General features: G+C 40.5%; 1 protein-coding gene across 1 annotated transcript in view; it reads right to left on the bottom strand.

Annotated features, from left to right (window-relative positions):
- The window catches only part of LOC117513898 (upstream stimulatory factor 2), a 107,933-nt gene that overhangs the window by 42,708 nt on the left and 38,558 nt on the right, over nucleotides 1-26,667 (bottom strand). Inside the window, 3 exon segments of the mRNA XM_034174137.1 lie at nucleotides 2,399-2,437; nucleotides 16,855-16,942; nucleotides 22,949-23,110. Of these exon segments, the coding sequence (XP_034030028.1) occupies nucleotides 2,399-2,437; nucleotides 16,855-16,942; nucleotides 22,949-23,110 (289 nt within the window).

Below are 26,667 nucleotides of genomic sequence, written 5' to 3' on the forward strand. Positions count from 1 at the left end.
GTGTTTTGTATGTGTTTCCCCCGTACAGCTCCTCTGTTTTAACGATCAACCTAAATATGTAACCAGTTAAAATCTTTTTAAACCTGAGTGAAATGCTGAATCGTGAAGTCGGTTCTCATCTGCCAAAAAGGAGCACGGGATTTCATCATCTTTTACTCGCCAGCGCACAATAATTTATGATTTCATTGTAATTAAAATCAATGTCATTACAATTAAGTCGTGAAATACAGGTGAGCCTCATTAACTCGTGCAAGTCGGAGTCCACAGAATGGAAACCACAAGTTTGACCAAAAAAAAAAGAAAAAAAGAAAAAAGAATTAAAATCAGATTATCTTGGCATATTACAAAAGTTTTGACCATTTGAAGTGTGATTCCTTTCCTGGATGGTGATGGTTTCTTCTTCTTGGATTCGGAATCTTTATTTTTTCCTCCTCCGGCTGCTGTACTTCAGAGATGATGGCTTCATCAGTGCGCAAGATTCTGAACGATGATTTCTTCATCTGGTCATCTTTAGACCCTTCTTGTCGGTTCAGGTTGGGCCAGAATTTATGCACACACACGCCCACCCCTCACGCATGTGGCGGGCACATATTTATACACGCGCCCACCCCTCCCAAAAATGGTCAAATAAAATGGACTTTTATACGACAGTCTAAATTTTTGCTGTCCACAAATTGATCGCGAGTAAAGCCGAATTATGACTTAAGCCCCTTTCACACCGGGGGTGCTCCCGTGCGTCATTATGACGACGCCGCGTGGAATCAACTCAGTGCCGAGACGATGCAGCTCGGCGCCACAACAGCGCGAGGGGCGCAAAGGAGGAAGCAAGTCAGGCGCCGAAAAATTAAACCTGTTTAATTTTTTTGGCGTCCTGTGCTCAACGCAGAAAGGAAGTGGTTCCAATGCAAGTCGGGGCAAAGAGGCGTAACTCGGGGCAAAGAGGCGTTACCCAGCATGACTCAGAAGCCAATTTATGATTCCTGCTGTGTTCCATTGTTCCCGCAGTATAAATTACGCAGGATTGTTTTTATACCATGTACTCAATGCAGTAAAAACTACACACTGGGGAAAAAAAAAAAAAAAGCTCAGCTCCTTCGCTGTGTGGAGCTGTCTGGTGAAGAGAGGCACTGTGAGGCAGCAGCAGCTTCTTTTCTCTCACAAGTGTGTTTAAATAAAATCCATAAAAGTCCTGCTCACAGACTGATTGCCCGAGACATCCAGTAAAAAGTCCGGACATCTCTAGTCCACTCATGGACATTCGTTCACGCGCGCGCACGTGAACAATTAAAAGAAAAAAAAAAAGTCTGGCTGCAGGCATTAGTTCCTTGTTCTCTGCTCAAACTCTCTCATCACAGTTAAAAAAAAGGACAAAAAAGGACATAAGTCCTGCTCACAGACTGATTGCCAGAGACAGGACATGTCAACATCAAGCAGAACTCCAGACATCTCCACATTTGCTTACGGACGGTTCATTCGCGCACGTGCACCTCGCAGTCAAAGGAGAAAAGAAACTATAACAGAACTTAGAGCGCAGCCCTGCAGCTCTGCACAAGAACAAATATAAAGTAGAAGTCAGAGTGCACAGTCTGTCTGCAGCCAAACTGTGCACTCTGACTTCTCTGTGCAGAGAACCTGCAGGCTGCGTTCTCACCTCCTCTCTGCCCCCTGCTGTGCGCACCTGACGCAGATATTCCTGAGTCGTCATGACACCACAGGAAGCAACCCGGTGTGAAAGGGGCTTTACGCGTGCGCGAGTTAATGAGGCTCACCTGTACAAAGTTGTCAACGAAAAATTTTTGTTTTAATTTTAAACTGACAAAATTAACACTGTGGACATCCATGCAAACCCTACAGAATGGAAGTACTAGACGTAAAAAGTATACACACACTTCTTCAGACTCTTCTGACATGAGGATGCAATTGAAACCTGACAAATAATTAATAATTAATTTTGTTCTATAGTTCACAGTGTAGGTTCTTCTAATTGATACAGACAATCAAGGATGTAAGTAAGAATGTAACCCATACGAATATGTGCCTTTTCATTCTGTGATGGCAAATACTAAAACACAACACATTTTATAAATAATACTAATTGTGGCTCAAGTCATCTGTTTACAGATGGGGAAACAATGACCTAATTTCTCAATCCCAAATGAAAATATGGATATAAAAACACGAACTAATAACAATGTGTGCATGTGTGCGTGTGTGTGTGTGTGTTGGGGAGGGGGGAGCAGGCGCTACATCAAGAATAGAAAGACTCATGGAGGAGTTATAGAAAGTGGGGCAGTGTGCAGTGTAGAGGGTAGTGTGCCTGTTTACTCTTCATGTGATCTCATTTGAACAGTTAGTTTGCTGCACAGGAGTGTGGGACCAATGTGAAAACTGTCCTCACCAGTTTAGAACGTCTTGTTGCAGCATCTTGTTTTCATCTCTGCAAACACCAGATAGGGAGGAAACTTCTGATTCACTTGTTACATGTCAACGGTAACATCATTATATAAACATTAGTATTACACTGAGGCCTAAGATTGTTCATGCAAACAATAGTAAAAGTAGAAATAAACAGCAGTGAATATGACGTGGAACAGTGACACAGAAAATTAAACTCAACGGCAACACATGAAAAGACCCACACTGCAACAAAGCTCGTTCTGTACTTTTGAGTGTAAAAACAGCCTGATCAATGTTGCAAGCAACAGAAAAAAGAACAGCAGAGCTTGCTGCTGCCAAATTTAGGGTTACACACACTGAACTCTCCAGAACAGTGCAGACGACAAAGGAACCACAATCTGTGAGTAGAAAAGTTTCAGAAGAGAGAGGAAAAAAAAAAAAAAAAAAAAAAAAAAAAAAAAAAAATCAAACAAAGAAGCCACCAGCAGGCTCACTGTGAAAAACAACACACACAGACAGAAATATGAAATGCAGGACCAATTAAAATATGTTTTTATCATACTATTTCATAATGTTATGTTAGCCAAGTGTGCTGCCAGCAATATGCAGTGTGCTATAAAATGTACAAATACCATTTTTTTTTTAAACAAGTCATATAACCTCCCAAACTAGCATAAAATGAAAACCTTTGGTCTGTGGACACATTTGAATGCGCTGTATAACACTGATCAGCATTTTTCATCATTTTTTTTTTTACATTTTATGGACCTAACAACTAGTCAACTAATTAAGAAAACAACTGATCAATTTTGAAAATAACTGATTAATTCGTAGCTATGAGCAGCTGACCACTAGCACATGGGTTAAAGCAATAATTTTTCATCTGACTGAAATTTTTTCCTGGCAAAAATCAATGCCAGCAATTCCTTAAAATGTGTGCGTGTGGGGGCACACACTTTTTTCCTCAATAAATACAATAAACACATTATACAGTGTACAAATCTATTCTAAATAGCCTCTAAGGAGAGAGAGACAAAGCATGAAAAGAATGCAAACATAAAGGTACATAAAAGGGTGGTGGGGGCAGGGTGTAGTCTTGATTCTGGGGGGTCTGGGGGATCTCCCCAGAGAATTTTTAAAAGAGCAAGTCAAATTTTGTGTATTCTGGTGAATTTTAATGGCTATGAAGCCCTCTGAAACAAAGAAAACTCACTTCAAACAGTCAAGTAAAAATTCTTTGTCTTCTGTAGTATTTTGATGGGTTCTAGTCCGGTAAATGTGCCAAAAGGGTGCTGTCACTGGTTGTACAGTCAATAATGCCTTGGGGCAACTGTTTGTTGTGATTTGGCGCTATATAAGAAAAAAGTTGATTGATTGATTGAAAATAGAAAATTAGGGCCTAAAGCAATTGACAACATTGTTCTGCTGTGCACAAAGTAACACTGTCACCCGTTTTGAAAACGCATGTGCACTGAGAAACTCAAAACTGGCTTATTCACATTTAATCGGTAAAATGCTCTCACTCGTAAAACAAACTAGGGCTACAACTAATGATTATTTTAGTAATCGATTAATTAAAAATTAATTTGTTTGTTTTTTACTTACATGTGTTTTGCCATTATTTCTTTGAGTTATTAAAAGGCCTTTATCACCAACATCAGCGTTTGAGCTTGTAACAAAGTTATGTTATATTCTCATCAAAAACATACCCGGAGTACTGTTTTGTTTTATTTTGTACATACATACATCAACACCCCACAGAGATTTCCATCGGGTTTTACCTGATTATGAGCATTTTTACATGCCAACAGCAACTATCTCAACCATTGAAAACTTATTATAGCAAGAGTCCACAAATGTATTTCAAAGGCTTGACCAAAGTGTTATATGTGATCTTTAATAAGATATTTTCATGAAAAAAGACACAAATGTGCAGTTTACTGCATTTTATTTTTTTCTTGTGTAAAAACACAGCTTAGATGTGGTTTGACCAAAACAAATTGTCATTAAACTTAAATACAACAGGGATGAAGTGGACGTATAAGAGTTACTAGGTGTTCACAGGAAACAGTTATTTATATCTTGGTTTTATCTTTTCTGTTGTTTTGTTTAATCAGGTTCTTTTTGTCTGTTTCTCTAAAATTGTATTGTAGCATTATTAGTTATTATTACTATCGTTGTTATTATTATTATTCTTATTACTACTCACTCTCACTCACTCATCTTCAACCAAATTTCTGGGTTCGGTTCACGGGGGCAACAGCTCCAGTAGGGGACCCCAGACTTCCCTTTCCTGTGCCACATTGACCACCTCTGACTGGGGGATCCCGAGGCGTTCCCAGGATAGTTTGGAGATATAATTTCTCCACCTAGTCCTGGGTCTTCCCCGGGGCCTCCTCCCAGATGGACATGCCTGGAACACTTCCCTTGGGAGGCACCCAGGATGCATCCCTATCAGATGCCCAAACCACCTCAGCTGGCTCCTTCTGTCATCTGTGGGGAGCAGCGACTCTACTCCCCACAGATGACCGAACTTCTCACCCTATCTCTAAGGGAGACACCAGCCACCCTCCTGAGGAAGCCCATTTCGGCCGCTTGTACCCGCGATCTAGTTCTTTCGGTCATGACCCAACACTCATGACCATAGGTGAGAGTAGGAACGAAGACTGACCAGTAGATCGAGAGTTTCGCCTTTTGGGTCAGCTCCCTTTTTCTAGTGGAGCAGATAAGTATGATTTTTGGCCAGAATTGTTCACTTGGTGATACAAGTATCAGATTTGCATGAATGTTCTTCATAAATCAGTGTCTGAGAAAAAGTGCTGGCCACTTGAAAATCCAATATGGTGGCCCAATAGGGGTCAAGAAGAAGAATTACACAGGAGTCAAAATTTTAAAATGCTCCAATCATATTGAAAAGTATAACATTATTTGTCAGATCATAAATATTCCAAAAAGGTATAGACTGGACTATCTATGACTGAATGTTATGGATTTATGGGGTAAAAACAGCAAGAATGGTGACAAAGGTCAGTTTTGGTTTGTACAGGGGTCAAAATTTAAAGTTGCTCCAATTTTTGTAAAATATGATGCAAATTATTGGTTGAGTTAATAGGGCTTTAAAAAAGAATAGTTTGCACCATGTGTCATGCTTAGTTGTTACATTACAGGGTTAACATATGTCACATGTCCTAGAATCCACTGAACGTTGACATTGTTTTGACATTTACTTTGCAAACCAAGCATTCAACACAGTCAAAACTATTCCATTTATTAATCCTATTAGTTCAACCAATATTTTGCACCACCTTTTACCAAAATTGGAGCAACTTTAACTTTTCACTCCTGTACAAACTGAAATTGACCTTTGTTACCATTCTTGCTGTTTTTATCCCATAACTCCAGAACATTCAGTCATACATCATCCAAACTATACCTTTTTGGAATCTTTGTGATCAGACACATAATGTGGTATAGCTTTCAATATGATTGGAGCATTTTTAAATTTTGACCCCTGTGCAATTCTTCATTGACCCCTACTTGGCCACCTATTTGGATTTTCAAGTGACCAGCACTTTTTTCTCAAACACTGCTTTATGAAGAACATTCATGCCAAGTCTGTTGCTTGTATCACCAAGTGAAGGATTGTTTCAGTTATCTGCTGCACTATTGTCACAACAGTACGGTAGAGCGAATGCAATACCGCCCCTGCTGCGCCAATTCTCAGGCCAACCTCACGCTCCATCGTCCACTTACTCGTGAACAAGACACCAAGGTACTTGAACTCCTTCACTTGGGGCAAGGCCGCATTCCCTACCTGGAGTAGGCAATCCATCAGTTTCCTGCTGAGAACCATGGCCTCAGATTTAGAGGTGCTGATCCTCATCCCAGCCACTTCACACTCAGCTGAGAACCAATCCAGTGAGTGTTGGAGGTCACCGGCCGATGAAGCCAACAGGACCACATCATCTGCAAAAAGCAGTGATAAGGCCCTGAGCTCACCGAACCGGAAACCCTCATCCCCTGGACTATGCCTTGATATCCTGTCGATGAATATCACAAACAGGATTGGTGACAAGGCACAGCCCTGGCAGAGGCCAACCTCCACCGGAAACAAGTCCGACTTACTGCCAAGCACAGCTCTCACTTTGCGAGTACAGAGATCGAACCCCCTCACTCCATACTGAGGCAGCACCTACCACAGTATCTCCCGGGGTACCCAATCCTATGCCTTCTCCAAGTCCACATAACACATGTAGACCGGGTGGGCATACTCCCAGGCACCCTCCAGGATCCTTGTGAGAGTAAAGAGCTGGTCAGTTGTTCCACGGCCAGGACGGAACCCGCATTGTTCCTCTTCAATCAGAGGTTCAACCATCGGCCGAACACTCCTTTCCAGCACCCTGGAATAGACTTTACCAGGGAGGCTGAGTAGTGTGACGCCCTGTATTTAGCACACACTCTCTGGTCCCCCTTTTTAAATATGTGGACCCCAGTTTGCCACTCCTTAGGCACTGGCTCAGACCTTAACGCAATGTTGAAGAGACGTCTCATCAAAGACAATCCCTCCACACCCAGAGCCTTCAGCATTTTTTTTGTATTTATTTATTTTATATTAATAATTATTATTATTAATATATAAATAAAAATAAATAAAAAATATTACAAGTTGTAATACATTTGTCTCTTAGGACAACAAACGCTGAGCCATTAATTATTATACAGAAAACAAATGCACACAAACGTGCTAGGATGCGAACAGCTTAATGCTAACTTTAACACTGAAAACGCCATAGAAATGCTGACACATTAGCATCCGTCGCATCTTTACATTATAAAACACATCTATCAACTGTTTCTGAAGACCATAACAGGTCAGTTTAACATAAAAAGGTAAATATTACTCACAGACATATGCTCTTTGGGGTTTTAGTGGGGGAAAATTAAAATAAAGCAAAATAAAACAAAGCACCAATGAAGCAGCAGATCGAAGCAATGCTTCATTGGTTCAAAGCAAAGCCACACCCTGCTCTACTTGGGGAAGGTCTGCCAATGTTCCCATGAAGACAGGGCGAAGAAAGACCGTGGCTCATGGAAAGCAGTAAACAGAGCGGAGAGGAGTGAAAATTCACACAGTCCCTTCCTCCGCGGTGCCATCCACGCTGACATTGCTGCTGCTTTGATTAGCACAGAATGGGATGTTGCTTTGACAGTGAGAGCATCATATTACGGCCCCAAAACAAGCATGACAACACCACGTGCGCATGTTTAGTTTAATTTTCCAAATGATGGAAATCCGTCGTGGCGATGGAGAGCTTTAACCCATGCACTGTCAGCATGCCAGCAGTTGTTGGCACTCTAACGTCATGACTTAAAACTTGGGTTTTCAAGTGATTGAAATTCAGTAACCAACTAATGAATCGAAATGAATCGCATATCATTTTTTGGAAGGTGGGGGGACCTTTCAGATCCTAAGGCCCAAAGAGCATAAAATGAAAGACACTCAAAAACATAAATGCAGTGGAAGAAAAAACCATCTGACTCATTAATAACAACTGAAACACTTTAAAAGGTCACACATTAAAATCGACAAACTGACTCAAACCACTGTAAATCAATGCATTTTGTAACTTTTTGGAAGGTCTGCGTTCAATAAAAATTGTAAATGGCTGTGAGCAGCAACTTCAAACATTTAAAGTTTCTGTGTGCCCTCCTCTTACAGGCAGTCAAGCACAAAGCAGGTCAACAGGTGCGTGACATCATGGCAGGGTGAAATCACCTGGTGGAGTCAGAGGCTGCAAAGAAAATCTGCACCCTCTTGGCCCTTTCTGGAACAAGATGCCCACCCCCTGCTCTAGGGGATAGGTAAGGTTAGACCATACCCTTATGAAATGCCTTGGGATGATTTATGTAGTTGTTTGAGCACGATATAAATAAACTGAACATGGATACAATGTTGACATTATAACCAAATTAACACATTTTTTTAATAAAGTATGCAGTTGAATGAAAAATGGGTTTAAAATTCTTAGGAAAGCTATATGTAAAATGATGTCAACTGTCGTGTCCGTGTTATGCTCCAACTAGGATTTAGCATACAATTTAAATGAGAAATCAGTCTGTCTTTGATCAGATAGGTCCACTGATTACCTTAATAACAGCAATCACCAGCATGTGGCTAACAGTTGGAGAGCGTCTGAGATACAGCCCTTTGATGAATGATCATAATTATTCATGTTGTGAATTTGAAATATAAACATCAGAAGAAGGAAAGTGTCAGAGTAAACAAACCAAACAGTGCAAAAAAAACGAAAAAAAAAAACTGCCATATAAAGTCAAGCTTTGATGCAAATGCAGGTACAAGATTAGACACTCTCAAAAGCCAAAACACTGTCTACACAAAGTTAAAAGAAAAAGTAGAATTTCATGCCTCATACAAGGAGCCTTGTTATTGTTCATTGTCCAAATGCAGTCCATTTGTTCAAGCAGGCATCTTCTGATCACATAAACCCACAGTGTATATTAAAAACTAAATAGTCCAAGCACGCAGAAATAAGACTTGTACTTTGTGGATACACCACTAAGTGAGAGAGCAAGAGACGGGGAAAAAAAAATTCCTGGTTGCATCACTGTCTGCTTCTCAGCCACCTACATCTAAATATGTCGTCCTCCAGTGTTGCCAGCTCTTCAGTAAGGAAAGTCGCTTGAAGTCCCTAAATGATGTTATCATCAAATTTGCATAATTGGCCATGTGCATAAAATTGTAACTGATGCTGTAGGAGAGAGGAACAACATCATGGAAGAGACAAAAGTGAGTAAAAAAACACCCTAAAATACGAGTATGTTTAGAACTACAAATGAACTTTCTTCTGTCGACTGTTGTTTTTAAATGTCACAAATCCAACCCTCCTCCTTTATCTGGGTTTGGGACTGGCAAGTGACCCAAAAAGAGAGACTCTGGCAGAGTTACTTAGGTTTCTTTATATATATATATATATATATATATATATATATAAAGTTTTTGTTATTTTAGTTTTCTAAAGTCTGGTATTAAGTGCAGTGATTTATTTTGGACAAAAATAATTTTACATTGACATTCCACCCTGGACCAACCAGCGGTGACTGCACACATGCACGATTCATTTGCAGTCTGAATGGGAAGTGATGAACATCTCCTGCCCCAACTGCACAGGGAGGGACTGCTGCATGAGGACTGGGCGGCGTGTGAGTGCTTTGGGATGTGGAAGGGACTGGCCCCATGGCAGCACCCACTGCTCGTTAAGAAAAATCATAAACACTTTCACACCAGAGTCTCCAAAAGTCTCCAATAACACCAGGAAAAAATGCTAAATTTGTCACTCATTGCTTTTTTGAAAGAAAAAAGTCACTAGAGGGGCCTGCAAACTCGCTAAATATAGCAACAAAGTTGCGAGGTTGACAACACTGACTTCCTTAGCCAACTTAAAGCTGGGCAGTATATCAATATTATGAGTCATACTGATAGATTTTGGAGATATGAAGATGAGACAATGCCATAATAGATATATTTTTGATATTGTGTTATGGCCATCCACCTCTTCCCTTGTTTCATTAAAGCAGTTTGCTTATAACCTCTCCATGTCCATAAAATGCAGGCACAAATACGGCATCAGATCAGCACCAAAACCACACTTGCCTAAAAAATGCGTTCACGTGTAGATAGTCACTGTGTGCGCGCAAATTCAACATGGGGTGCAAATTATCTCTGCACATGCCCCCCCGCTCAAAGTTGATAGTTGATTTCTGCCCACATGCAGAGAATTCCTGCTCTCTTGCTTGAAACTTGTGGCACTATGGGGGCTGGATTTTGGCACTATGGGGGAGGGAACCAGGTCAGCACTGGCTCTGCTGTGATTGCTCATCTCTGGAGAGCGAGGTTTGATCGACAGCCCTGCTCTCTGAGGCGGAATTCAGTTGGAGACAACAGCGTTAAGCGATTATCGCCTCGTTTCTGCTTAAAACTTCACTCCAGTCATCATCTATCTCAGCAACAGAACTCTGAAGCTTCTGTACAACAATCATTTTAACATAAATTCAGCATTACTTAATAATAAATTACAAAAAGTCCTAAAAATCACCTCCCGACACGTCTCAGACTGACTCTGTACACCCAAACCGATCAAAGGGAATAATATGATTATTAACCACCGGATGACAAATTAAAACCTCTTAAATCACGTGCAAACCATTACGCCACCACGTCCCTTAAGGAGACAAAGGTGTCTCCTTTTTTAAAAACAAAAAATATTTATTTATGAATCAAACATACATGCATACATGAAAACACAACCCCAAACCCAATGAGGTTGGAACATTGTGTGAAATAAAATAAAAACAGAATACAATGATTTTCAAGTCATCTTCAACCTATATTCAACTGAATACACCACAAAGACAAGATATTTAATGTTCAAACTGATACTTTGCTGTTTTTGTGCAAATATTTGCTCATTTCAAAATTGATGTCTGCAACACATTTAAAAAAAAGCTGGGACAGGGGCAACAAAAGAATGGGAAAGTTGATGAATGCTCAAAGAGCACCTGTTTGGAACATTCCACAGGTGAATAGGTTAATTGTAAACAGGTGAGTGTCATGACTGGGGATAAAAGGAGCATCCACAAAAGTCTCAGCCTTTCACAAGCAAAGTTGGGGCAAGAATCACCACTTCCTGAACAACTGCTTGAAAAAAATAGTCCAACAGTTTAAGAACAATGTTTCTCGCCGTTCAATTGCAAGGAATTTAGGGATTCCATCATCTACAGTTGCAAGGAATTTAGGGATTCCATCATCTACAGTCCATAATACAATCTGAAGATTCAGAGAATCTGGACAACTTTCTACACGTAAGCAGCAAGGCCGAAAACCAACACTGAATGCCCGTGACCTTCGATCCCTCAGGTGGCACTGCATTAAAAACTGACAACATTGTGTAAGGGACCTTACCGCATGTGCTCAGGAACACTTCAGAAAACCACTGTCAGTTAAAACTCTACCATGCAAAGTGAAAAGCCATACATCAACAAAATCCAGAAACGCCGCCACCTTCTCTGGGCGTGAGCTCATTTGAAATGGACAGGCGCAAAGTGGAAAAGTGTGCTGTGGTCTGATGAGTCCACATTTCAAATTGTTTTTGCAAATCGTGGACGTCGTGTCCTCCAGATAAAAGAGGAAAAGACCATCCAGATTGTTACCAGCGCAAAGTTCAAAAGCCAGCATCTATGATGGCATGGGGTGTGTTTGTGCCCATGGCATGGGGAACTTACATATCTGTGATGGCACCATCAATGCTGAATGGTACACCCAGGTTTTGGAGCAACACATGCTGCCATCCAAGCAATGTTTTTTTTTTTGGGACGTCCCTACTTATTTCAGCAAGACAATGCCAAGCCACATTCTGAACGTGTTACAACAGCGCAGCTTTGTAGTAAAAGAGTGCAGGTATGAGACTGGCCTGCCTGCAGTCCAGACCTGTCGCCCATTGAAAATGTGTGGCGCATTATGAAGCGCAAAATAGGAGACCCCGGATTGTTGAACAATTGAAGTTGTACATCAAGCAAGAATGGGAAAGAATTCCATCTACAAAGCTTCAACAATTTGTGTCCTCAGTTCCCAAACGCTTATTGAGTGTTGTTAGATGGAATGGTGATGTAACACAGTGGTAAACATACAACTGTCCCAGCTTTTTTGAAACGTGTTGCAGGCATCCACTTCAAAATGAGCAAATATTTGCACAAAAACAAAGTTTGTCAGTTTGAATATTAAATATCTTGTCTTTGTGGTGTATTCAATTGAATATAGGTTGAAGAAGATTTGCAAATCATTGTATTTTGTTTTATTTACATTTTATACAACGTCCCAACTTCACTGAATTGGGGTTGTACAAATACAAGAACACATGGGGCATACTGAATATTATTTGCAAATAATAAAAGAATATTATATATATATATATATATATATATACACACACACACACACACACACAACAAAAATATAAACGCAACACTTTTGGTTTTGCTCCCATTTTGTATGAGATGAACTCAAACATCTAAAACTTTTTCCACATACACAATATCACCATTTCCCTCAAATATTGTTCACAAACCAGTCTAAATCTGTGATAGTGAGCACTTCTCCTTTTCTGAGATAATCCATCCCACCTCACAGGTATGCCATATCAAGATGCTGATTAGACACCATGATTCGTGCACAGGTGTGCCTTAGACTGCCCACAATAAAAGGCCACTCTAAAAGGTGCAGTTTTATCACACAGCACAATGCCACAGATGTCGCAAGATTTGAGGGAGCGTGCAATTGGCATGCTGACAGCAGGAATGTCAACCAGAGCTGTTGCTCGTGTATTGAATGTTCATTTCTCTACCATAAGCCGTCTCCAAAGGCGTTTCAGAGAATTTGGCAGTACATCCAACCAGCCTCACAACCGCAGACCACGTGTAACCACACCAGCCCAGGACCTCCACATCCAGCATGTTCACCTCCAAGATCATCTGAGACCAGCCACTCGGACAACTGCTGAAACAATCGGTTTGCATAACCAAAGAATTTCTGCACAAACTGTCAGAAACCGTCTCAGGGAAGCTCATGTGCATGCTCGTCGTCCTCATCGGGGTCTTGACCTGACTCCAGTTCGTCGTCGTAACCGACTTGAGTGGGCAAATGCTCACATTCGCTGGCATTTGGCACGTTGGAGAGGTGTTCTCTTCACGGATGAATCCCGGTTCACACTGTCCAGGGCAGATGGCAGACAGCGTGTGTGGCGTCGTGTGGGTGAGTGGTTTTCTGATGTCAATGTTGTGGATCGAGTGGCCCATGGTGGCGGTGGGGTTATGGTATGGGCTGGCGTCTGTTATGGACGAAGAACACAGGTGCATTTTATTGATGGCATTTTGAATGCACAGAGATACCGTGACGAGATCCTGAGGCCCATTGTTGTGCCATACATCCAAGAACATCACCTCATGTTGCAGCAGGATAATGCACGGCCCCATGTTGCAAGGATCTGTACACAATTCTTGGAAGCTGAAAATGTCCCAGTTCTTGCATGGCCGGTATACTCACCGGACATGTCACCCATTGAGCATGTTTGGGATGCTCTGGACCGGCGTATGCGACAGCGTGTACCAGTTCCTGCCAATATCCAGCAACTTCGCACAGCCATTGAAGAAGAGTGGACCAACATTCCACAGGCCACAATTGACAACCTGATCAACTCTATGCGAAGGAGATGTGTTGCACTGCATGAGGCAAATCGTGGTCACACCAGATACTGACTGGTATCCCCCCCAATAAAACAAAACTGCACTTTTCAGAGTGGCCTTTTATTGTGGACAGTCTAAGACACACCTGTGCACTAATCATGGTGTCTAATCAGCATCTTAGTATGGCACACCTGTGAGGTGGGATGGATTATCTCAGCAAAGGAGAAGTGCTCACTATCACAGATTTAGACAGGTTTGTGAACAATATTTGAGGGAAATGGTGATATTGTGTATGTGGAAAAAGTTTTAGATCTTTGAGTTCATCTCATACAAAATGGGAGCAAAACCAAAAGTGTTGCGTTTACATTTTTGATGTGTATGTATATATATATATATATATATATACACAGTGAAGAAATAAGTATTTAAACACCCTGCGTTTTGGAAGTTCTCCCTCTTAGAAATCATGGAGGGGTCTGAAATTCTCATCTTAGGTGCACGCCCACTGTGAGAGACATAATCTTAAAAAAAAAAAAAAAAAAAAAAAAAATCCAGAAATCACAATATATGATTTTTTTTTAAATAATTTATTTGTATGGTACTGCTGCAAATAAGTATTTGATCCCCGACCAACCAGCAAGAATTCTGGCTCACACAGACCTGTTTTTCTTTAAGAAGCCCTCTTATTCTGCACTCTTTACCTGTATTAATTGCACCTGTTTGAACTTGTTACCTGTATAAAAGACACCTGTTCACACACTCAATCAATCACACTCCAACCTGTCCACCATAGCCAAGACCAAAGAGTTGTTTAAGGACACCAGGGACAAAACTGTAGACCTGCACAAGGCTGGGATGGACTACAGGACAACAGGCAAGCAGCTTGGTAGAAGACAACAACTGTTATGATTATTTATTAGAAAGTGGAAGAAACACAAGATGACTGTCAATCTCCCTCGGTCTGGGATTCCATGCAAGATCTCACTTTGTGGGGGAAGCATGATTATGGGAAAGCTCAGAACTACACAGGAGGACCTGGTCAATGATGTGAAGAGAGCTGGGACCACAGTCACAAAGATTACATTAGTAACACATGATGCTGTCATGGTTTAAAATCCTACAGGGCAGCAAGCCCCCGCCCCTGCTCAAGCCAGCACATATCCAGGCCCGTTTGAAGTTCACTAGTGACCATCTGGATGATCCAGAGGAGGCATGGGAAAAGGTCATGTGGTCAGATGAGACCAGAATAGAACTTTTTGTAATCAACTCCACTTACCATGTTTAGAGGATGAGAACAACCCCAAGAAAACCATCCCAACCGTGAAGCATGGGGGTGGAAACATCATACTCTGGGGTTGCTCTTCTGCAAAGGGGACAGGACGACTGTATCGTATTGAAGGGAGGATGAATGAGATCGTGTATTGCGAGATTTTGGCAAAAACCTCCTTCCCTCAGTAAGAGCATTGAAAATGGGTCATGGCAGGGTCTTCCAGCATGACAGTGACCCCAAACACACAGCCAGGGCAACTAAGGACAGGCTCTGTAAGAAGCATTTCAAGGTCCTGGAGTAGCCTGGCCAGTCTCCAGACCTGAACTCAATAGAAAATCTTTGGAGAGAGCTGAAACTCCAACCTGAAAGATTTGGAGAAGATCTGTATGGAGAAGTGGACCAAAATCCCTGCTGCAGTGTGTGCAAACCTGGTGAAAAACTACAGGAAACGTTTGACCTCTGTAACTGCAAACAAATGCTACTGTACCAAATATTAACATTGATTTTCACACGTGTTCAAATACTTATTTGCAGCAGTAACATACAAATAAACTATTAAAAAAAAAAATCATACATTGTGATTTCCGGATTTTTTTTAGATTATGTCACTCACAGTGGACATGCACCTAAGATGAAAATTTCAGACCCCTCCATGATTTCTAAGTGGGAGAACTTGCAAAATTGTAGAGTGTTCAAATACTTATTTTCCTCACTGTATATGGCAACCAAACATTTACAAATCAAATTATTGGATTCAATCAATGATAGAGACTTATAATTAAGTTTAAACTCATTTCTCCAATGAGTAACGTTTGGTTTTGTCTTAAAAAAAAAAAAAAAAAAAAAAAAAAAAAAACTACATTGTGCATGTAATGTTTGCTTAGTAAAATTAGATTATTAATACAAAAATGCTTTTATTAATTTCATTTTTTAAATTATTATTATCACTATAAAATAAATAATGGACACAGTTATTGGCACCTTTTGATGACTTTTTAGTAAATCATCACTTTCACATCAGGTTTTCTTTAACATTTCCAAGTCATTGCGTGTGTCCTGGACTTTATTTACAACAGTCATTCAGAAATCCAAACATTATGATACTCTATGGTAAATCTGACTGGAGCAGGCAGTTCTCAAAAACTGAGTGAGTGCAAGGAGAAGAAACCACTCTTCTTCAACATGTTTTTTTGATGGAACTACCTCTTGATAAACTGAAGCAGGTGCATTTTGCATTTTTTTTTTATTAAATCTCTTTATTAAGGTTTTTCTTTTTTGACACACACAAAATTAGGAACAAATACAAAAAATACAGAGAGTTGAGAAAAGAGAAAGAAGAGAAGAAAAAGAGAAAGAATGAGAGTGGGGGCGGGTCACCTATCACAAATATAATTCACTTTACCTGTTAAAATAATCTAGGAACGGTTGCCATATCCCGTAGAATGTGTCCACCTTGCCTTTCAGCTCAAATTTAATTTTTTCTAATTGTACATGTTTCATTAGATCCAGTAATAAATTAGTAAAGGAGGGTGGGTTCTTTTGCTTCCAATTCAACAGTATTAATCTTTTAGCCAGAAGCACCACAAATTTTATTACAGTTTTTTGTTTAATTAAAAGATTAGTTGTAATTGGGGCAACGCCAAATAAGGCAAGAACCGGGTCTGGGACTAAACGTATATGGCAAATCTCAGAGAGCATCTGAAATACCATTGTCCAGTAATTGTAGATGTTTGGACAGCTCCAAAAGATATGAGCCAATGAGGCTGGACTATGGCCACAACGGTCACATGATGGGTCTGTCCCAGGAAACATTTTAGTCAAATGTTGCTTGGACAGATGAAGTCTATGCAAAGCATTTTGCATTTTTAAGTGTTTCCTGCATTTGTTGACATTGTCTTAAATTGGAAGAATTGTAACCTCTCAATACTCACGTAGGATAAGCCTGTGTGCGTGGTGCAATGGTTCGTGGTGTGCCTGTCTGAATGACATCAGGAGGGGTCATCATCACATAAAACTGACCTGTAGAAAAGATGTGAGTCATCCATTAACAAGTGTGTTGAGACAGAAGAAGTGAGAAACACTGCACTGTAAGATATTCTGCAGGGAACATTCTTTTAGGAGCTGCTAAAGCACCAATCAAAAACAAAGAAAATAGCCCTCCAATCTCATTCCTGTGGGTCATGCAGAACGCAGAAGTGGGCCCAGTGATGGGGAAAATTTCCAAAAGCCCAAAATGAAGATGCTCAGTTTACACCTCAGCCAGTTTACACTGGAAGCATAACCTACAAGGATGGAAACTTACCTCTCATTTAAAATACCAAAAACTTTATCAATAATACAGAAATTCAAGGTACATTGTGATTAAGATATATTTTCAGTGCATTCATATTTACTTTTTATGCACTTGATGATTATTTAGTTTTTATGAAGAAATCACACATTCACTCATCTTCAACCGCTTTTCCGGGTTTGGGTCGCGGGGGCGACAGCTCCAGCAGGAGACCCCAGACTTCCCTTTCCTATGCCACATTAACCACTTCTGACTGGCGGATCCTGAGGCGTTTCCAGGCCAGTGTGGAGATATAATCTCTCCACCTAGTCCTGGGTCTTCCCCAGAGTCTCCTCCCAGATGGACGTGCCTGGAACACCTCCCTAGGGAGGCACCCAGGGATCATCCTTACCGGATGCCCGAACCACCTCAGCTGGCCCCTTTCAATGCGAAGGAGCAGCGACTCTACTCCGAGCGCCCCATGAATGACAGAACTTCTCAACCTATCTCTAAGGGAGACACCAGCCACCCTCCTGAGGAAGCCCATTTCAACTGCTTATACCCACAATCTAGTTCTTTCGGTCATGACCCAACACTCATGACCACAGGTGAGAGTAGGAACGAAGATTGACCAGTAGATGGAGAGTTTCGCCTTTTGGCTCAGCTCCCTTTTTGTCACAACAGTACAGTAGAGCAAATGCAATACCGCTCCTGCTGTGCCGATTACGTTCAAATATTGTCGAAAACCCAAAGATATTCAGTTTACTGTCAGAGGAAGAAACAAACTGGTAAATAAACCAGAAATTTAAAATTGAATAAGCTGAAAGCAGAAAATTTGGACATTAAAAAAAAAGAAAGAAAAGATTTTCAAAATAGGTTAAATGTAATAATCAACTATCAGATTAATCAATGTTGCTGTTATACCTGGTGAAGGAACAACAGAGTTCATCTAAAGGTGGCCATCTTCTAATGTGGTAAGCAGCAAGTACAGCTGGGTGGTAGTGTTCAGAATAATAGTAGTGCTATGTGACTAAAAAGATTAATCCAGGTTTTGAGTATATTTCTTATTGTTACATGGGAAACAAGGTACCAGTAGATTCAGTAGATTCTCACAAATCCAACAAGACCAAGCATTCATGATATGCACATTCTTAAGGCTATGAAATTGGGCTATTAGTAAAAAAGTAGAAAAGGGGGTGTTCACAATAATAGTAGCATCTGCTGTTGATGCTACAAACTCAAAATTACTATGTTCAAACTGCTTTTTTAGCAATCCTGTGAATCACTAAACTAGTATTTAGTTGTATAACCACAGTTTTTCATGATTTCTTCACATCTGCGAGGCATTAATTTTGTTGGTTTGGAACCAAGATTTTGCTTGTTTAGTAGTGTGCTTGGGGCCATTGTCTTTTTGAAACACCCATTTCAAGGGCATGTCCTCTTCAGCATAAGGCAACATGACCTCTTCCAAGTATTTTGACATATCCAAACTGATCCATGATACCTGGTATGCGATATATAGGCCCAACACCATAGTAGTACCACCATGCTTCACTGTCTTCACTGCGAACTGTGGCTTGAATTCAGAGTTTGGGGGTCGTCTCACAAACTGTCTGCGGCCCTTGGACCCAAAAAGAACAATTTTACACTCATCAGTCCACAAAATATTCCTCCATTTCTCTTTAGGCCAGTTGATGTGTTCTTTGACAAATTGTAACCTCTTCTGCACGTCTTTTATTTAACAGAGAGACTTTGCGGGGGATTCTTGCAAAGAAATTAGCTTCACACAGGCGTCTTCTAACTGTCACAGCACTTACAGGTAACTCCAGACTGTCTTTGATCATCCTGGAGCTGATCAATGGGTGAGCCTTTGCCATTCTGGTTATTCTTCTATCCTTTTTCATGGTTGTTTTCCATTTTCTTCCACGCGTCTCTTTTTTTTTTGTCCATTTTAAAGCATTGGAGATCATTGTAGATGAACAGCCTATAATTTTTTGCACCTACGTATAAGTTTTCCCCACTCCAATCAACTTTTAAATCAAACTACACTGTTCTTCTGAACAGTGTCTTGAACGTCCCATTTCCTCAGGCTTTCAAAGAGAAAAGCATGTTCAACAGGTGCTGGCTTCATCCTTAAATAGGGGACACCTGAGTCACACCTGTTTGTTCCACAAAATTGATGAACTCACTGACTGAATGCCACACTACTATTATTGTGAACACCCCCTTTTCTAGTTTTTTTTTTTTTTTTTTTACTAATAGCCCATTTCATAGCCTTAAGAGTGTGCATATCATGAATGCTTGGTCTTGTTGGATTTGTGAGAATCTACTGAATCTACTGGTACCTTATTTCCCATGTAACAATAAGAAATGTACTCAAAACCTGGATTAATCTTTTTAGTCACATAGCACTACTATTATTCTGAACACTACTGTATATCAACAGGAGTTATGCAGATATATTTTAGAAGACAATGTTTAGATTAAAGTCACTCTGTTCCTCTCAGAGTTCATAGAAAACAGGCAGGCAGATCTCTCTCAGGTTTTGTCCACACAGAAATGGAACTTTCCAAATATAATCTTTTACTTTGTCACTTTCAAAAAGTTGTCTGTAACAGGGCTGTGAAATGAAAATTGTGAAATCCAAGGAAAATTCGCAGGGGGTCTGGGCGGCGCAGCCCCCCAGGAGCCGGGGTCTAGGGCCTTGTGGGGCCCCAGAAGCCATATTAAATTTTCATATACTGATACATTTTCAACATCTCCTGGAAGAACAAATCTCAAAATTAGTGCATATTTAAATGATCCTAGATTCAACCTTTCATTTGAACCGTCAATGATCATGTTGAAATAACAGAATATGATGTGGAAGCAGGACCTGGAATGATTTTCCTTTTAATTGTAAACCAAATTATGCATTAACTCAGAACAATTACACTACATGAAATTCATGAAGACTGAAAAGACTGTTAAACCATGTCAAAAACCACAGCTAAAGCTTGTAGAATATTTTAAAAATTGTGGTAAAATATCAATAACATACCTTATAGTAAAAAGCCACACATTCTTGTGTAAATTCCTGTAAATCCACTCAAAGCCACAGTGTCTTTTTTCCCATGAAAAAAGTCTACATTAATAAAAACTAATTTACATTGTGTAAATTCATGTAGCCTAAATTCATTCAAAGACACAATGTCTTTTTGTTTCTCAATGAAAGAAAGTCTAGATTTCTGAAATCCTGTTTGAACAGCATAATGTTTATTTTCCAGAGAGAGAAAAAAAAAAATTCTTACCAGTTCGCTTTTCCCGTTCATCTTTCAGGTGTGTTGATGAAGCCAGCAACAATTCCACGGATTCTTGTCCTTATCACACTTTTTCAAACCGTCTTTCTCGCCATCTTCGCTCTGTGTGATGTCGCTCCGTGACAGACATGCTGCAAAATTCTTCTTTTAAAAACCTGAAAGTTCTAAAAGTTTGGAATGTCCACATGCTACGTTTAGCTAAGCTTCGCACAGGAGCCACACATTGTCACCACAGCAACCAACCAGTCCCGCTTTACGACAACTGTCGTAACAGCCAGGCTTTGAGTGGCATTTATTCTCCTTGAAACTCCACGGATCCGAGGAAACTGATATGTATCTGTAACACACAGATCAGTGTCCGCGGACTTATAAAACTTGCATGATGTCGTTAAAAAAAAAAAAAAGAACGCTTTGCGATAAGCATTTTAAAAACTCAGTTACGATCACGATTAAAGATTACAACACTAAGACCTCCCCCCCACCACCCTCCCTATGATGAAATCTGTGGAATCCCGCGGATCCGCGGAGTTTTCACAGCCCTGCTGTAAACACGGTACCATTTCAAGAAACATCTGCATCCACACAAAGACACTGAATACACCTGAAAACACTGTACTGTACGTGTCAGGCCTGCATGTGACAATGTAATGCACCCTCAAAAAAGAGAAGATGTGAAGCATGCACATAAAGCTTATGAGCTGTAAACAGTCCTGCAGTCTATGAAACAAACCCACCAACTTACAATGTATCAGCAGAAGTGAGAACTTTACAAAGTGATAAACTGAGTAATATGCAGTCTTTTATTATGACCTGTTGCATCCTTCCAACTGGATTCATCATCACAGCTTGCCGAAAACTTTCATCCACAGAAGATGCCATGGTTTTTAGAAGACAGCGTCTGGGAATGCTTCCTTATTGTGGAAATTACTTCTGAATAAATGCAAGGTGGAGGTGTTTTTAAAGAAGTCCCTCTGTGTTTATTTTTCCTCTTTGTTTCTGCCATCAGTGCTCACAGACTGGAGCTCGAGAGATAAGAAGTCTGCTCCAGGTGCGTTTCTCAGCCCGACCCAGAAGATGCCGCCACTTGTCCCAGCACCAACAAGAAGAAAAAAAATAAGATTTTAAAAGCTCAAAGTCTTTTCTGTTACTATTTTATTAATGTCACAACAGTCCCTTTATTCATGCCAGTGTTCACCACAGCCACTGTTCATCTGTCCAGCACTCTGCTAGCAATGAAAATAAATCCCATTACGGATCCAGCAAGAATTTTTTTTTTTTAAGTATCTTAATCTGTTACCAACAACAACATATTGCCCATTATGAATGGATGACGCTGGTACGCTCATTGAGAAAATTTATTAAAACACATTTTCTTCTTGTTACATGACATCTTGCAGTCAGGCTGAGGTTTGATAAGTGGGGCTGTATGTTATAACATCATTGCTTCAAAATGTATTGCTTGTACACAGGAAAACGCAAAGGCGGTGTTTGCAGATTTATCCCTCTGGGACCAGTTTGCAAAAAGTAGCATTTTCAGCTACTAAAAACACCAGTTCCGTGTGGATGAAACACCGATACAATACAAAACTTTTGCTGATGCACCGAAACTCATCTCCATGTGGACAGGAGTTTGGGACATCAGGAAGGTGATGCAGCAGTGTGTGCATGACGAACAGAAACAAACCTTCAGCAGAAATGCCTCTGAAATTTTACTGCTTCTGATATAGTAAGTCCCTTCAGCTGCTCCCTTGTTTTGCACTTGGGGTCGCCACAGCAAGTCCAAGGTGGATCTGCATGTTGAATTGGCACAAGTTTTACACTGGATGCCCTTCCTGACGCAACTCCTAACAAATGCGTTAGGAGTGGGGCTTGAACCGGGAACTTTCAACACTGAAATCAAGTGAACTAACCACTTGGCCATCACCCCTGCATATACTGCTTCTGATATACACGGCACTAATGGCAAGGTCATCTGCATTTAATTGAGCTGTTGCACCCATTGACCACAGGGTGGCGCCTCAAGTCTTTAGACCAGGAACTAGTAGCTGTTTCACTTTTTACTGTTAAAGCTGAAAACTAAAGTGGATATACTTTTGACTGTTATTTATACTCAAAACTGGAACAGCCTCCTGGCAAGCAACAGAGATCCTCAAACATCAGTTCTTTGTTTTACCTAATTGCAGGTGCCCAAGTGTTTGTGCGTATATATATATATATATATATATATATATATATATGCAAAAATTTTCTTTAATCATGAGGTTATCAATCTTGCATAAAAAAAAGCACAACAATTTGTAATTAGAATATTTTCTATGAACCCATGTTCATTCATGTTGATTTTTTTTTGCCTGCAACTATGAGCCATTTCCAAACTAAAAGATGGAATGTGTTTCTCAAAAATCATGTACAAATTAACAATCTTGCATTCACAGTATGTGTGAGAACCTGACTCACCCCCCGCCTGTGTGAGTGTGGGGTCTGCGGAGGCTTGCACAGACACAGCTCCGTCACTCACAGTGGTTGTGGGGAAGTAAGCAAAGCGTGTCTCGCCTCCCACAGATTCCCCCGCTGGGCTTCCTCCATTACTGAAAGGGTTTTGGATCACAGCCTGTGGCAGATAAGAAAAACACAGCAGAGGATTTGAGCAGCGGAGCAACAGAACAGCCACAGCAGGTAAAAAACACGCCAAAATCTGTGTCAGGATCAATAGTGCCTTTTTATTTAAACCCCCAAATAAGACAAAGTGCAAGTTTGACAGCTGGGATAAAGGGAGAAATTTTAAAATGTAGCTGTGATGCTGTCAGCAGTGTTTACCACAAAGCCCGGCCCATACCAGCCTGGGCTTTGCATTCTCAGGGTGCAGTACTACTTTGTGTCCCTAGGGTGAATAAAAAGTCTGCGGGTCACAGAACTTTCTCTTACCATGCCCCTGTTCTGTGGAATGATCTCCCTGCATCAATAAAATAGTCAGATTCTGTGGAGACTTTAAAGCCCAGACTTAAGACACACTTATTTTCCCTTTCATATGGTTAGCATACTGGCATAGTGTGTTACTATACTTTTGACTCTTTTAAATTCATTTTATTAGGAAACGGAGTGGGCCGCGGCCTCAACTTTATCGAAATACTGGGTCTTTATTGAAGCTTACGGGTAGTGGCTGACAATCATCTTAGTATTTCTTCTGTTTTTCTTGTTGCTTAATGCTGACAAATTATACTGTATTTGTTGTCTTTCTGATGCCCGATTGTTTTGTTTTTTTTCCTCGCTCTCTGTTTGAGGTGCGGCTCCATCCAAAGGTGTCTGTTTCTGTCACCTCCTGTCCTGTGCACCGGCAACATTTCCTGTATATTCACTTTGTGAATTGTTTTGTAAATTGTGTCTGTAGCATGGCCCAAGCAGAGGATCATCCCTTTGAGTCTGGTCTGCTTGAGGTTTCTTCCTCATCGGAGGGAGTTTTTCCTTACCAGTGTCACCCATGTGCTTGCTCTGGGGGTTAGTAAGGTTAGACCTTACTTATGTGAAGCGCCTTGAGGCAACTTTGTTGTGATTTGGCGCTATATGAATGAAAATAAATTGAAACTGAAATTACCACAAGATCGGCAAAGGTGTGTGAACTTAATTATTTTAATCATCACTGTATGCTTCTAATTACTCTTGCTTCTTCTGGGAGTGTATGGGAACTTCTTGTGGGACTGTTTGTTTTAAAATGGTACCAGTACACATTTCCATTCCTCAGGCATCCTCCCACTTCACAAAATTGCATTATAAACAAGCTGATTAAAAAGTCCATTGCCATCTCTCCTCAATAGTTCCATGCCTCCACTTGTTTCATCTGTACCAACTGCCTTTCCACTCATCACAGCATCCTCACACCTTCCTTAATAATCCAGTGGACTTCCTGATTTACTCTTTCCACATAATCTTGACTTCTCTCCTCATTTTCATCATTCATTACCTCCTCAAAGTACTTTCTCCACCTTCTCCTCGCTTCTCAGCAAATTTCCAGCTGTGTCCTTTATCACCCTAAACTGCTGCACATCCTTTCCAGCTCTGTCTGGCCAAGTGATACAAGAACTTTTCTCCTTAATTTGTGTTAAACATCATGTAGAGCTTGTTACACACAATTTCCTTCGGTGCAATCAGTCTTCACATAATAATCCATCTCTCTGTAATAATGTCTTTCTTCATTTCTCCAATTATCCCAAAACTATTTCCACCAACGTCTTCCTCCTGGTACTTCCCTGTATTCAGCCCTTTCAGTCTCCCTGTCCTCTGTCCTGATGTCACATACATTCCCAGCTGTCACCCTCACCACTGAGCAACCAGCAACCAGCTGTATACTGATCCAACATCTACTTCACCACTATCCACCATGTGTCTCATCTGCAGCCTGAATTTCATAGAATTTTCCTTCAAATTACAACATGTGATCCTTGGTTCAGGCTTCACTCTCTACCTCATCCTCCAGACTACCATATGATACACATTCTATCTACAGAACCTTGTAAAAGTATTCAACACCTTGGTATTTCACACATTTTAATTTGTTTATGCCATTTGAAATACACAAAGTAAATCAGGCTTCTCAATATAAACATTTCTAAAATTATCTTCCTTAAACTCAATCTCAAAACAAATCTCTACAATTTGATATCAATTAATAAAAAATATGAAAGCCCAGATGACGGGCTGCATAAGTAATCGGCCTCTTTGGTATAATACCTGTAAATAATGTTTTATTCCCAGTGTTCTTCAGATAAGTCAAGGGATGGATACATAAACATTTACAAATCACTGAATATGTCTTGGACTTTATTTACATCAGTTATGAAGAAATACAAACAGTATGGCACTCTATGATAATTCTGTGTGGCGTAGACAGTTCTCAAAGACTGCATGACTGTGAGGAAGGCCACCAAGACACCGGGACAACCCAGAAGTTATAGGGTTCTCTGGCTGTGATTGGGGAAATTGTGCATAGTTAGTACATGTTTTGCATTTTGTATCCCAAGTTATAAAGCTTTATAATAAAGTGGTATAGAGGAAGATTTTCTTTCACCAAAACATCAAATGTAGGCTTGCAGATGTACCTTGTGGTAAATTGTAGCTGAACTTTCAGGTCTTCTTTTAAGAAAGTCCTTCTCTATTTTCTTCCTTGTGGTTACTCTCCATCACTGAATCAAGCATATCTTTTCTTGTCAGTCACATCCAATTTGCAGGGCAGGTGCACTGATTCATCGCCATCCCTTTAATTTACAGTTTCACAGTAGTCATTTCACTGTTTGATGTTCCCTTCACCTTCAATACGCTCTTAATCTTACTTAATCTCTTCCTACAAAAATTTCCCATGGTCCATTTCTCCTCACATCCACAATCACTTAGCTGACCAACAAAGAAGTTATTGACTACTGTTCTGACATATGTCATTTGCTTTTATTTTGGCGGGTAGCCTCTTAAAGTAGACCTGCATTGAAATAAATGCAGTCAGATCTTTGGACCAAAAAATGACTTACATTTACACATAAGATCCTTCTGAATGTAGTCAAGTAAATCTGGAAGCCCAGATCTGTCATTCAACGTAGAAATCTTCATTTAAAAATGACAAATTTACAGCTAACATTTAGCCCTCCGCAAAACTGTCCCTCTCATCATGGACGCTGCCGAGACGTCACGGAGAAGACCCTCTCTCCCAGCATGCATTGCGCGCCAACTGTAATTTGTGGATTTACGTCAGTTTGCATCTGCACCTTTTTCTTGTCTTATACGGAAGGATGTACTTTTTTTAAAACTTCATATCGTCTTGCGGCACGTTTAGTGAGTACACATTTCTTTTATTTGTGCTTTTTCATATGCCTGTTTGATTGAGTGGTGTCGCAATGAAAATCTACTGACTTTCGCCTCCGGTACCATTGCGGGATATGGAGGCGAGACCCGCAAAGAATCCCAGTCATTAAAAATATATAAACCTCTCTCAGCGTCCATGGAGCTCTAGGGCTCCGATTGCCGAGACGTGCGGTGCTGTGGATTTTGCCGCAAGAAGTCTGTCCTTGCAGCAACAGGTGTACCGGCCGCTTCACATTAAAACAGCGAGCGTAATCTCAGGACTTGTGCCAAGTGAGTGGCCCGTGTCGGCGGTTAACGAGCTTGTTAACGAGCCCGCAGACTTAATAAGC

The sequence above is a fragment of the Thalassophryne amazonica genome, chromosome 7, assembly GCF_902500255.1.
Source record: "Thalassophryne amazonica chromosome 7, fThaAma1.1, whole genome shotgun sequence".
Lineage (NCBI taxonomy): Eukaryota > Metazoa > Chordata > Actinopteri > Batrachoidiformes > Batrachoididae > Thalassophryne > Thalassophryne amazonica.